The following is a 15223-nucleotide window of genomic DNA, read 5'->3' as shown; positions in this document are numbered from 1 at the left end:
GCAGTGTTATACTCGTACGATACAGTTAAGAGCTCGCTGACCAACGATACGAACGACATTGGATTTCCGGGCAGTTTATACACGAACGGCGTTATTGCTGTGATCTTCGATTCGGACCATTGCTTGGCGTGTGTTTGTTTGTTTGTTTGCGCATAGGTTCCACTTTCTCAATTGATTTAGCGGAGGTTATTACGGCACCACTTACGTGCTTCTGTGGTCTTGTCATTCTGTTTTACTGAAAACACGATGACTACTTTATGGTTGGCTACGACCGTATAATAGAGACGTCTTACAAAAGTTGTTATTGTGGTGCAAATTAGCTGTCGTTAACAATTGAGTGGTAACCCAAAACCGTCGTGGACACGGACTGGAGTGGTAGAAAGATGAGTTCTGGGTTCAGGACGGATAGGCAGGTAATAACGGGACTGGCGAGACAGAACACGATAAATCGCTGTATACCAGCAGTTAACGACGACGAAGGCTACCACCATTTGTGCAATTCGTTGAAACCCACCCAGCTGATCACGAATCAAAGTATAAAGAGCCACGGCGGCTCGAGTTACAGAAGATTGCCAACTTGTCCGACGGTGGTCACCATAGACCGGACGTACCCGACCTTACGGGACCAGACAAGACGAAGTCGCCAAGCCCTGCCTCCGCCGGGGAAGCTGAAATGGTCAGCGGGAAGCAACAGGTCGAGGGCAAGAGTTCGAGAGGTGAGAACACGGGCGTTCCGCCGTCCACCAGTGTTCAGGCATGTCGTTCCGATGTTGCCACAGATATAGAACACTTAATGTTGAAGGACGTGAGCCAGGAATGCCCATTATTCGTGTTGGAAGATTGAAAAGGCAAACATAGATCAATACATTGGTAACTTTCTTGGCCATGTTTTTATTCCACTTTTCAGATATTACTTGCTGGAAACGGCACCGACTTGAAACATTCCTCACCTAGGGTCATGTTCCAGGTCGATCGGGCCATAGAAACAGTCGTCCCCTGTATGTCAAATCGCATCTTATGTTTACGGACGTTTCTTAGATTCGCCACTATTCGGCAAACATGCCTCGCTATGTATGCAGTCTCCCATAAGTACTGTTTGGGAAAATCGATATGTCAACGTTCAAGTTCGATAAACAACGCACGGTTCGGTCAAAAGGATGGGATAAAACTGTCATGAATTCAAAACCATCAAAATTGATTTGAGTACTTGAGGTAGTACATTCATCGCTCTTTCTCTGATAGTACACGGTGCGCTGTATCGTGCAACAGGTGGTGCAGTTTCTATCCAAATTATCGTAGAGAAGTTGATAACGCGAGAAAGTGTCTCCCGCGTTCTCTCCTCGCCTCTGATAAAACGTAGTTTGGCATTATATTGTTACCAACTTGTCGCCAATTCTTGTGACTTGCTGTAATCAGACTTGTAAATGTTTGTGAGCTTGGGGATAAACAAGGGGCAACTTTTGTCTCATGAACAAATGGTTGAGTCACGATATTTTTTCAGGGATGGCCTTGAGCTATAGGCTGGACGGCAGTTTATGTCTTATTTTAAAATCGATAACGCTAATCAAAAGAACCCCATTCCATTCTGTCCAGTTGTTGTTGCACTGTGACCGCCTTTTGCTTTCAAATTATCGAATTTTGACTGCATACTGTCGATTTTAATGTCAGGTATTTCATCAGATCTCGACTCGTCTTTGTAAAGCAACAATGCCAGGCCTGCAAAAATTCCCCATAGGAAGTATGGGACATAGTCCCTACATGATGGAGGGACTGTGTATCGGGCAATGAATCGCGTTTTAAGTACAAGACATGACCGTGTTTTAGCCATCAGGTATCGACGGGGTAAATTTACACATAGAACTATTCAACATAGGTTACTGTCGAAAAAAACCCAAACAAACACATAAATAAGTAGACAAAAAACAATCTAATCGGAAAGACCTCATTGCCTAGTATACGCACAGGAAAGTAAAATTGGGTGCCAAGAGTTGTTAATTAAAAATTAATACATTGATTGTCTTAATTGCTTTTATCAGTGGCCATCTTTGCTCTTGTTGGTGTCATAGGTGCTTGGCAATTAACAGCAGGGACATGTGATATTTTGTTTGATTATTTCAGCCTGGTGAACCCTTTGTTATCGCACCGTTGAATGTGGAGCTTGCGCCCACCAAACTAGAAAAAGACGAAGATATCACCGATACTGGCAGATTGGTCAGACCACGTAAGTAGCATTCTATGATCTGGTTGTCAGAATGTACAGGGAGGTTTATAGTGGGTCAATTAAGATAGTGTCGCTCTCTAAGTTTCGTAAGAATTGAATAAGGAACATTGATGATGATAATACGAATCAAAGCAAAAATGATGTGGAGCAATTTATTTCATCAAATTGACGGTAGTTCAGATCCGCGAACAGAAACCATTTGACAACGTTGTGACAATGATATCGTTTTGATAGCACGCTGGTCGCAATAGCGAAGCGAAATACACCGAGAACGAGGCTTAGAATAGAACGTTCTTTCTTTTTGAGCAACCTTTTTTGGGCTAACCACATTACCTCTGCGGTACTGTTCGTAACGGGTCGGGCGTTACGGTCAAGCAAAACAATTCGATGGACAATCGACAGACTATCGTCAAAGGGTAGTCATACAACGTCTTGTTTACAGACAATGGTCGTTACTGCAAATGCTACACACTGTACAGGCGTTCTGGTCTCTCGGGAGACACAATAGGGGTTAACGGGAGTCATGTCAGAAGGAGTTGGAAGCTTAAAAGTTGCCCAGTGTCCTTCTCAACAGACTGTTTGTCTAAATAACTGTCAACCGAAGTTTTAGTGTCAGTGTTCTATTTTCGACACATTACAAGAATAAAACGCCACTGGTGTTTGAATCAAATTGATCGCTCCATTCCAACTTCTTGTTTTTAAGTTAAAATTTTCGTAGAAAATCCTGCCAATAACGATCGCTTCCTGAACAGCACTTATAGGCAAAGGGTTTCAGTATTGTCCTCGCTCTTTAATATATCGAGAAACATCACCTGAAAACTAAAACAATACACGCTGGTACTGTTTTTCTCACAGTGAATGTGTTCTTACAATAGTATGGTAGAGTAAATCAGGTTGATCACAGGCAATATGATCACAGTTTTGCCCGCCTTCAATACTTGGTGACGAGCCAAATTCTGTGACGTTTTGACCCGTCTCTTCAAGTTGAATGCAGTCAAATCTATTGAACGCAAGGCTGCACTGTTCAGAATGCTGTATGCTTTAACGAGGTTCACGCTTCTATTATCTTAAAGTCACACCACACAGAGTTCTTTCCTCCTTAAAGAAAACTTAACCCGAATAATGAAATCGTTCGTAATCACTAGGTATAATGTGTGTACCTGTTGCTTTGTCCACTTCGAAATTGAGCAAATATTGAAAGCTGCGTTACACTTGGTTCAAGTCTGTTGTGAGTTAGTTTCTGCCGTCCGGATGAAACTCCTCCTGTATCGCATTCACTGGACACTCTCATTACGGTCACCCCACTCATATGTTTCATATGAAAATAGAACACGAATCGTCGCGGCCACCCCACTTACACGTTTACAAATCACAGACTTGAACCAAGTTAATACTGCGTCAGCGAAACCGTAGATACTTGAGAGTCCATGGCACAAAGCTCATGAAACCAAGAGCTGGTACACTCTGGGACTTTCATCAAAATATTATAACTTGTTTATCCTACTCTTGCGACAAACTGGTGACAAAACGTGTGCCTCATCCGTGGATGCTCTCGTCAACTTTTCCACCCATTTACGAACACATTACTTCCCGCTTCCCCCACAGACAAATGGATGCACGAACCAAACTACTGGCCAGGAATCGTCAAAGTATCCCACGAGTACACCAATGACGAAGCCGGCCTGACCAGCAGACAAAGCAGTCGGGGCAATGACGTGGTGCCCTGGGTCAGAACCTATAAAGTGAAACAGAACCGCAACACAGTCAGAAGAATCCTGTCAAGATCCGGGGATTCGGAAACCAGTGCCAGTCCACTGTCAAACGTGTAGCAATGTTCTGTTCCAACTTCGTAATGTCACAATATTCACATCCGAACAATTCTACAGACTTTGGTTCAGCTCGTCTCATTCCTCCTCTGTACAAACAGAGTAAAACTGTCAGTATTATTTTCTAAGACGACATTAAACACCGTTATAAATTAGTTACTGAACTTGCAACAACCGATAGACCCCATAAAAAGTAAACTACAATGTAAGTAAACATCATCTTTAGAACGAACACTACATTATGTACAACTCATCTGCAAAGTAACTTATTTTAACACCTTTCTTACAGTTGGCTCATGAAGTCTGCCTTGAAACGAAATCAAATGAATTTCAATTTTTCCTGACTCTTCTAATTTTTTTCAGAAGTGAATGTACATATTTTAACTCAATTCTACAATATTGTGATTTAGAGAGTAATACAAAGAAATTACATGTACATCGATTTGTAATTATCGTATTAACTGTAATAAAGTGTAAATAAGTCGGTTTTATATGATTGTAAATAGTCTTGTTTTAAAACAAAGATATGGTTGGCGAACTGGACATTGAACTGGAAGATCTGTCGCATGAGGGCGCTTCTTTCATGGCTTCGACGTAAAGTATATATCTGAAGTTTGAAATTAACTTGAGTTTATGGTTTTGCTCATCAGCCATTCGGAATTTACGAAACCAAAATAACGAAGTAGCTCCCTGGTTTAGGTTAGAAATTTTGCGAACAAGGCATTGAACTAAGACTTCTGTCACAAGGTAATCGAGTTGGACCACTGGGGTCATGGGAGGGTGCTTGTCAAACTGAAGTACAAAGGAATTGTTCAATTAAAGTTTTGGGGCTTTTCTTACATCCTTGCTTCTTGCACATAGAAACATTTTGACACTGAAAAACTTAGGCTGCGTTCACAAATAACGATTAGGGGGGGCTGGAGGAATTTCGATTGAAATCTTATTTTTTTAAGATCCCCCCCCTAAGTACCCAAAAAAATTTCAAATGCCCCCCCTCTATATGGTCAAAATTTTTCAAGTCCCCCCCCCAACTATCACAGGCCCGCATATTTGTAAAGGATGTGAGCGCAGAAAAAATAAACATATTGCGCCGTTCCGCTCACAGGTGTTCAACACTACCTGTATTAGCACTTTCTATAGTCATATTCCCAAGGCAAGTTCTTTAAATGCATCAGTGATTTTTTTAGATTTATTGGTCTAAAAGCCAACTTGAGTTAATCCAACTCTGGCCAGGTCAATTGCTCCTGCTGAGGAGCACACAAATGACAATCATGAGAGAGTAGGCAAATTGTGAATTCTGGCTAATTGCCATATTGCACTGTGACCTACCAAACATTTTTCCAAAACTACAAGACATCTATGAATTAGATGCTACTCTAAATTGACAATACTGGAAGGTTAAAATGTTCCACCAAATAAATGTTTTAATCTCTGAAATTTTGGGTGTAATAATTTCAAATTTGGTTAAAAAATAAATAATTCCATTTGGTCAAATATTTTTTACTTTTAGTCTTTACTGTTCAAAGTTTTACATCTGTATCATTTTATACAAGAATATGAAAATTTAGAAAACCAAGCATGGTGACCCTATCTTTTTTCTGTAATATTTGATTATTCTTATATGCTAGAATTCAAACATTACTATGTGTTCTTGCATGTGTTGCTCTCTGGCCTGATCTTGTGTACAATTATGTTTCACTGTCATGAGCATCATTTGACCCAAATTCTTCTTCAACTACCATGTACATCAGAGTCAGAGCTATCTCTGTCACTGATCAGGTATGCAGTGACAGTGAAACTGCAGGAGCAGAGCTTTAATATGATAGTGACACTATCTGTAGGCAGTAGCTGTATTAACTTTGATAATTTTGGCAATATTTTTGTTCAGTTTTACAAATTTGTTCTAGTTCTACTCCCTACAGCCTGTTGAAATGTCTAGTATTCAGCTTGCTATCACAGCCTATTTATGTGTACCATGCATTTGTATCACTGACAACTGACTATCAGTCTGGACTCCAATTAAATTATCACTAAATACATATTTATATTTATATATACAGGCTTTGTCGACAAACTAAATATTGTATGTTTGAGCATGCTGTAGGGAGATAGCAAGAAACTGTAGTTGTTATATTGCATAGGAATATTGCAGAAACAATTAACAGTTGCAACTTCTTCCCTGTTACGAGGCTCACATTTGTTTTTATAACACAAATCACACATTTAGATTTTTTCGAGATAAAAGTCATGAAATGTGACAAAATGGTTCAAAATTTTGTTAAATTATTTCTAACATTAAACATTTTGATGACATTAAAAATGGTATTCATTTTTCATTGAATATCAACAAAAGCTTGGAATTGGCAAATGTAAAACACAAAAGGGAACAAAAAATTTTCAAGTCCCCCCCCCTATAGGTAGAGCAAAATTTTCAAGTCCCCCCCCTCTACTACCCCAAAAATTTTCGAATCCCCCCCCTGAATTCCTCCAGCCCCCCCCCCCTAACCGTTTTTTGTGAACGTAGCCTTAATGGATTTTTGGGAAGGGATATATGCATACATGACATACTCCAGAATACACACACACAAAACATCAGATCCTAGTAAGCCTTACATGGGGAAAAAACGCATGTCTTTATTATAAAAAAACCTTGAACTTGAAAATTTTTCATTCAGTTTACTTGAAATATTAGTTGTCCATGTCTCCAAGGTTATATCAGTGCTCCTGCGTAGGGATGTGTTCAGCTGCAAGTTGCCATCGAACACAAAACTCGCACGTTCCTTATAAGTTAAGCTCGACTTTTCACACCTGCTTTACAGGGTTGGAATTATATACATTGTTTCATTGCTCCGGGGCGTCGATCAAGCCAGTACGCAAAGTATTCATCTGTAAACGGTCCCGCCATGCCTTTTGTGGACGGATCAGGACCGTGATCTGTATTGCTGTTCCTCGACGATCAACAGCGCCCTCATTCCATATGAACGATATGACAAACTTCACATAGCGTCCACTTGCAATATCCTAGGTGATAGACCCTTAGATCCTTGGAGAAGGTGGTTGTGAATGGAAGTAAGGGAACTTGCCTTTCGATAGTTTCTGATATTTTTAATTAATCAGACAAAATATGAGAGAAATTCTAAAAAACGTGAATTTACAACTGATTCTCAAATTTTTATGCCACTTATAAGAACATCCCAAAGTAGCCATACATCAAACTTTGAATCTATCAGAGAACGGCATCCAGCTGTATCTGAGAAAATGCTTGACCGAAAATCAGAAAATCAGCAAAATAATTGTGCATATGCTAATTTCATCATATGAACAAATCAAAATTTGCAGAATCTGACAGACTTCTCTTATACGTAAAATGTTTTCTGCGTAGCTGTTACTGAGCAGCAGTGCAAAGTTGACTGAGGGTGACAGTCACTAGAGTCAACCAACCTATCTTTACTCTCGACATCTGGTCATCCGGGTACTTGCGGGTTCTTAAGTCATTTTTGCGTCACAGCACCGTGGGAAGTTTGGATTTTTCAACCACCAAAGCAATATTCAAAGTTTCAATATAAATAAATGACATAATTTTTAGTTCTGCTTTTTTCCACACAATTTCTGTTTCATTCGCTCTTCTGTATCGTCTGATCTCTCATTCACCTCATTCGTACATGCGTTTCACCTACTGACGTCACTCCGTGGTCGAGAATAGCTCTGACAGTGGAGCTGATAAGTAACTTCCCAAATTTTGTCACAAACTAGGTTTTCATCATGTAAGCGTATTGGCCATCTAAAAACACACAAGAGTCCATTCCTGAAGTGTTATGTTACTATTTATTTACAATTTTTGAGCATTCTTTAACAGAACTTTGTATGATAAAAAAATTACAAAAATCTAATAAGAGATATATCTGACTTGACTAGATCAAAGTTGATGAAACTTACTATGTACATTGAAGATACTCTGATATAACCTTTTTGGAAGTGATGAAGCATTTTTACTTCAGTTAATGCTAATTTGCATATTTAATGAACTTATCTAATTAGGGATATATATCTGGATTGACTTAAGTGATGAAACTTGCTATCTAGATTGGAGATGCTAGGATATAACATTCATGAAAATCGTTAGCATTTTTAATTAACCCTTTGAGTGCTGTATATTTTCCCATCAAAATTTTAGTGCAACATTTAACCAATTGTTATGAACTTTTCTGTAGTTTTTTTGATAATTTTGGACCAAATAGACACAACATTACATTGGCCCATAGACCCTCGAGAAAAACTGAATGGCCACAGTTTTCTATCAAAAATTTGGCAAAAATCTGACAAAAATTGACTGAGGTATATTTTATATGAGCAACAAAAATTGACTAAGGTGCTCAAAGGGTTAACTAATAACTCATTTGCATATCTAATGAACTTTCACAATTAGGGATATATATCTGAAAAGACTTGATTAAAATTGATGAAACATGCTTTGTTCATTGAAGATACTATGATAAAATATCACTGAAAGTTGCTTAGAATTTTTACACTAGCTAGTTACTAATTTGGATATTGAACTGACTTTCCAAATCACGGATGCAATGGGAAGGACTCAATGAAAATGTATGAAAGTTACTATGTATATTGATGAGACAATCACAATGTACTATTGAAATATTTTGCATTTTTATGTCAGCGAATTTCTTTCACATTTTGGCATATAAAGCTTGAAGGATTTGACCAAAAAAATTTACATTTGCTATATAAAGTGGTGATACAAGGATAGCAGTCATAGAAATTTAGTATTTTCATTTCAGCTAATTACATATTTCTATACTTAAGGGACATTAGCTGCTACTGTTGACTAATTTTTCACTACTCTGTTTCAATGTATCAACTACAGAATTTCACTATAATCCGATCGTCATGACCAATGTCCGTTGTCCTGCTTGCCAACACAGCGTGTGTATGTGAAACGACCATTGTTATTGTTGATAAATGTATTCTGCCAACACAGCGTGTGTATGTGAAACGACCATTGTTATTGTTGATAAATGTATTCTAGTCCGGACCTGAATACAAAATTTAAACAATAACAATGCAGATTATACTCATATAGGGTATATTTATGAGCTAAATATTAGGAATTTCTCCATGGTTCAGGGATTCAAACCAGAAACTGCAGATGATACGCAGAAACAAACAAAATAAAAAAGTCACCAAAGTTACAGCTAATGGATCTTTAATGACCTTTGTAATTAATCTTTAGTGAATATTGTTCATGATGTTGATCACAGCAGTTTCAACAGCAGACTTGTGACAAAAGTTTCAATTTATTGACAACTGCAACATATACTGAAACGTGTGCATTTAAAGTTCATATCGGGTTGAAAATCTTGAGAATTACCAATTTTCAAGCACTTCAAGTTCTCCATTTCATTTTCAAGGACTGTTCCAGGACTTTCGTGGAGGCTTTAAAATTCTAGGACTTTCAAGAAGCCTACTGACCCTGAACTTGTCAACACAACCTGTATGCAATTTGCCGTAGCTACCAACTGACACTTTTAAAAGTATATTTATTGAAAAGGGACAAACAGAAAATAGAAGTCAATAACTGAGATAAAGACAAAAGATTACATTTCTCTGCAACATTAAATGGAGCACACACACCAAAATGACTTACAGTAAAGTACATGAACAGAAAGTATAAACTAAGCTCTGAATGGAATTTATAAACTGTTCTCTTTCATAGTTAAGAATAAAAGTCAGGACCACTTACATATGTTGAGGAAGAAGATATTCGGGCTGACGTGCAGCATCTCGGAAGCTGTTATCCAATTGGTTGGCTGAATCTTAACGTTACAATTGAACAATACAAACAGACTCCCTAAGGTGCTGAGAATAGTGACAATCGATCTTACAGACATAACCTTCCAAGGACGCTGCACATCAGCATGGGCATCAAATTAATTATTTAGTTGTACATATATCATTATATATTTGTTGACTGACTGATTGATTTACATTAATATATCTGTAGCGCCTTTAAGATATTGAATTTTGTATTTTTTGGTGATCATTTATTTTGACCTAGGAAACAGACTTCACAAGCAGTCTTGCTATTTTCTGTTTCCTATAAACCTGTGTTCAAATACAGATCAGATTTCTGGTTTTTTTTTACCTTACTTTGTAATATTTATTCAGAAGGGTAATAAAGTTCAAAGCTTAAATTAGCTCTCTACGCTATAGTAGGTTTGTAGATGAATTTTTTTCATGCAGAGAAATGTACATAAAAGGTGGAAAAGGCTCACTACGAAGCATGCAAGAATTAGGTGTCTCCATGTCATGCGGCAGGTTTTGATAAACAATAACCAATTTTGATGCACATATACACAATCTGAGAAAATGCTTGCTGAAAACATGTTTGCTTTTCAAAGATGAAGTTGACAAAGTGGAGTACTTAGTGGGGAAAGTACAAGAGGGGTATTCTCTTCTCGTCTGCCAATTTTGCAAAACTCTATAACCAATTTTGCTCACCAGAGGTGCAATCACAGGAAATCCAGGCTGTTAGTTATTAATTTTAATGAAAAAATATGACAACTATTATTATTGATTTTAATAAAAATGTAGAAATAACAATGATAAAATAATAATTCTTATGATCCTAATTATCATCATTATCATCAGCAGCAGCATCATGCAGTAAAAATTTAAACCAAGGCTCACCAACCCTGTCTTCCCTGCATATACTCTTCCGTATATATGTGTGTGTGTGTGTGGAAGAGTACTTTAGGTAAGGGACAAGGAGAAGCTTGTCTGTGGTAAACGTTGGCAAAATTTGGCTTGAATTTTGCTGCATGATGACAATGACGAAAAAATAATAAGATGATAATATTAATATTTTTGCATATTTTTATTAAAATTAATAATAATAATTTTCATATCTTTAATTAATATTAATAACTAGCAGCCTGGATTCCCTGTGGTGCAATCAGAGTAAGATGATTACTTTAATATCTGTTTCAGAAAGGAGAGTACTGGTACTTTCTGACAAGAGTACAAGAAGGGGTCCTCCCCTCAAGTGAGGCAATTTTAAAAGAATTTAATCACTTTTGATGCATTTCTGTGATATTATAGAAAGAACATTGCTGTTCACATATTGTTTTCAGAAACAACATACCTTATGGGGAATAGTACCATACAGTCTGAGGGCATCCTACCCTCTCATACCATTATTTCGATAATTTGACCAATTTGGATGCACATGTGTGTAATCTGAGATAGACAAATGTTGATCAAATGTTATGTTTTTGACTGAAAAAAAAGAGTGCTGATATTTTCAAACACACTACTTATTATTTTGGTGGATGAATTTTGGGTTTATAGCCGGACACATAACAGAGGTGATTGAAACCAATTAAAACTTCCTCGACACTTTCTCAAAATCAAGCAGTAGTACTACAAATTATATTTAATCTGTAGGGCAACTGTACTTGGAGTAACCTAACATCAGAAAGTTTGCTAACTACTCAGTCTTTTGTTTCACATCTTTTGTGACATAAGCGTACTAGAAATGTATTCAGCTATGGCAAAATATGGCAAATGGTATCATCACAAATGAAAAAGATGGGCTTACTATCAGCCACCAATATAGCACATGCGGCTAAAGCACTAAACTGAACTCACACGGAGCTGCACAAAAAGTTGATGGCAGTGTTAACAGAAAATTATTTTTTGTCGAGCTGAAACATTGGAAGTTTACATTTATTCTGAGTAGATTCTCTAAAAATCATAGTAAAAGATTTGAGGTTCACAAGCAGTTTACATGGACTTTATTTGCAAAGTCGTTATCAGTTTCACTGCTGTTCAATAATACTTCTCCACAATCCCAGCCAGCAAAAATGCTGTAACAGCCGTCCAATATCACTGCCTGCCAGCTTCTAATGAAAATAATGCTGCTACTCATAAGTATTGCAAAGAGGTCCTAGGGTGTTTGATCAGTTATTTAATCACTGACATTAGGACAGTAGATTTCATGTTCAAAAACAGGAGCTGAAGGATTATCAATCTGTAGGCCATTATCGGCTATTTTATCATCGTTATTAGCAGAGTATGTTTCATCTTCAAAAACAGAAGCTGAAGGATTATCAATCTGTTGGCCATTATTGGCTATTTTATCATCATCATCAGTAGAGTACATTTTATTTTCAAAAACAGAAGCTGAAGGATATACAATCTGCAGGCCATTATCAGCAGCAGAAAAGCTTTCATTTTCAAAACCAGAAGGATATTCAATCTGCAAGTCAAGATAATTGTGAACCTTGCTATAATGATTTTTTAGAGATCTACTCAGAGTATACCCTTTACCACACACTTTGCAGACAAATGGCTTTACTTCAGCGTGTATCCTGAGGTGAACTTTGAGATTGCCAGAGTGTGCAAAGCTCCGTCCACACACTTCGCAGATATGTGGTTTTTCCTTGGTATGCGTCATCATGTGAGATTTCAGGCTACCGGTATGAGTAAAAGCCTTGTTGCATATTGTGCAGATAAACGGCATCTCGCCAGTGTGGGTCATCATGTGGGATTTAAGGCCTCCACTCTGTGCAAACGCCTTGCCACACATTTCACACAGATAGGGTCTTTCTTTTGTGTGCGTTCTCATATGAACCTTGAGATGCGCACTCTGTGAACAAGCCTTACCACACACTGGGCATATATAGAGCCCTTCCTTTGTATGGGTTTTCATGTGAACTACAAGATTACCATTAATAGCAAAACCCTTGCCGCACACTGTACAAACGAATGGCCTCTCATTTGTGTGTATCCTCATGTGGTCCTTCAGACGTCCATTCCGTGCAAAGCCCTTACCGCAAAATTCACAGAGAAATGGTTTTATATTTGTGTGTACACTCAAGTGAAGGTTAAGTTCTCTGTTTCTTGTGAATCCCTTGCCACACTCTTTGCAGACGAATGGCCTTTCATTTGTATGTATCATCATGTGGACTTTAAGACCGTTACTGTGAGAGAAAACCCTACCACACTCTTTGCAAACTAAATTTTTTTCTCTTGTACCAGTATGTCTCCCCATGTGGACTTTGAGCTGTTCATTTCTCCTGAAACCCTTGCCACACTTGTCGCATAAAAACCGGAAAGGTTTCTGTTTCTTTTTGGATACTGGTGTGAACTCTACGTTCTCTGTTTCAGGCACAGCCTGTGCCACACACTCTGCAGATGAAGAATCTTCGATTGAATCCATACCAGACTTTTCAGGCACAGCCTGTGCCACACTCTCTGCAGACGAAGAATCTTCCATTGAATCCATACTAGACTTTTCAGGCACAGCCTGTGCCACACTCTCTGCAGACGAAGAATCTTCCATTGAATCCATACCAGACTTTTCAGGCACAGCCTGTGCCACACTCTCTGCAGACGAAGAATCTTCGATTGAATCCATACTAGACTTTTTTTGGTGCTGCTCTCCTCTTGTCTTGAAGATGCAGAGATAATAGTGTCAAGAGAATTCAGAAGTGACACTCTTGGTCTTTTTCAGTTCCTTTTAATGGTTGGTCATTCAGAAATCTTCTTCAAGATGGGTATCTTTGAGTATTCTGGAAACAACTGTAGGGACAAGTAGATGTTCATTAATTGAGTAAGACTTCTTATGTGGGCTTGGTTGGAAAGAGAAAATGAGTACAATGAAAAGAAATGGTAAATACTTGCAGACAATTTGGTCTGGTATCCATAAACTAATTTAAAACTCAAATTACTACCTAGCCTTGTCATTTTATTTAGAGAAGAAATGATGAATTTACGTAGAAAGACTAACAACTGAGATGCAAAGGTGACACCTGGGTTCACAGTATTCTGCAGGAAACCAAAGATTTTAAACCAGTTAGCCAATGGTTGGAAATTTTGAAATAGGACTATATTCATCTTTTTTGCATCCAACTGAAGCACAATCTATTTCGAATCCCAAAATGATAACATATGATTATTGTGTAATCATTCAGTCACAGTTGCAGTTCTTTCTTTATATTAAAATTTTAAAGGCACAAGGCTTGAATCATGGAGGCAACAATCATGACTACAACAGTGTATTGAGGTTCACAGAGCCCAAAATTAACTACATCGACTTCGTACAAGAGTGGCTAATGCTACAGAAATTATGAAAATGGCATTTACCGCTATAGACCACTTTCATGACCCCTTCATGACTTTACATCATGCTATTTTTCATCAGTATGTGGCCAGTCAACTTTTCCTTCCTTTGGTAAGACTCTTACAAAGAATTGTATTTTCATTCATAGACGACATGTTCATAGAGTACCCATTCTGAATAGTATGGTACAGTACAGCAGAGTTTGAAATCAAACTGACAGATTCAAACCAACAAAAATGCCCGGATGTGCAGCCATACAAGCATCATGGAAGTGGTCTACTGATACAGAACCTGAAGTATCATTTGAGTATATAAAGTGTTTTTATTATGTACACTTAACATAGCCTGGTATTCGATACAGAGGTAAACAACGGCTCAGGGACAGATATTTGGCCTCTCAGATTTTTTTCATAACTCTTTGCTAGTATATTTGTGTGGACTCATCTGAAGCTCATGTGAAAACATAAAATTTAATTTGTCCTACACAAAGAGTTAATATTATTAAACAAAGGTAAAACGGCCAGCTTGAATTGCTATTAATGATTGAGTTATTGTATGTTGTTTCTCTTGTTACTAAATTTGCGAAGCGACCCCTGATTTTTATTCTGATTTTGAAAGATAGTCGTACTTTCAAGTTTCGTTGAGGAAAGTGAGAGGAGAAGATTATATCTTTCAGGTAAGGGGGCGAGTATTAGCCTTCTACGCTCCATGCTTGAACAATGGAGTCGGGATGTCCCGTCTGTCTGGTCCCTCTGTGTCCCGTCTTACCTCCCTAGCTTCTTTTAAACCTCAGTCAACAACACATGTCCTGTAACGTGGCAGGCACGTTCGTATCACGCAGTCTTGGGGCTAGACTGAGTCACTCTTTCTGCGCAAAACTTACCTCAAAAGAAAAAAATATTCCCGCATCAGTAGAACAGTACATTTGCTGCTTGTATCAATTAAAGGGAGCAGATTGCACGTATGTACCGCCACCAGCGGCCGGCCCAGAGGCACATTGTAGTGCGCCCTCTGTAGCTATAGCGGAAGTGGTCT

General features: G+C 38.1%; 2 protein-coding genes across 2 annotated transcripts; one reads left to right on the top strand and one right to left on the bottom strand.

The window, feature by feature from the left end:
- LOC139151258 (uncharacterized) lies at positions 1–4538 on the top strand. The gene is made up of 3 exons (XM_070723921.1): positions 1–716; positions 2119–2221; positions 3827–4538. Exons 1-3 carry the CDS (start codon positions 384–386, stop codon positions 4048–4050), a joined length of 660 nt encoding a protein of 219 aa, XP_070580022.1. The 5' UTR covers positions 1–383; the 3' UTR covers positions 4051–4538.
- A 3315-nt stretch (positions 4539–7853) lies between these two features.
- On the bottom strand, positions 7854–15223 carry LOC139151249 (gastrula zinc finger protein XlCGF57.1-like). The gene is made up of 2 exons (XM_070723903.1): positions 15072–15223; positions 7854–13647 (listed from the first exon to the last, which is right to left on the bottom strand). Exon 2 carries the CDS (start codon positions 13481–13483, stop codon positions 12032–12034), a length of 1452 nt encoding a protein of 483 aa, XP_070580004.1. The 5' UTR covers positions 13484–13647; positions 15072–15223; the 3' UTR covers positions 7854–12031.

The sequence above is a fragment of the Ptychodera flava genome, chromosome 15 (assembly GCF_041260155.1).
Source record: "Ptychodera flava strain L36383 chromosome 15, AS_Pfla_20210202, whole genome shotgun sequence".
In the NCBI taxonomy this organism is placed as follows: domain Eukaryota; kingdom Metazoa; phylum Hemichordata; class Enteropneusta; family Ptychoderidae; genus Ptychodera; species Ptychodera flava.
This window is presented reverse-complemented; position numbering and strand designations above follow the sequence as displayed.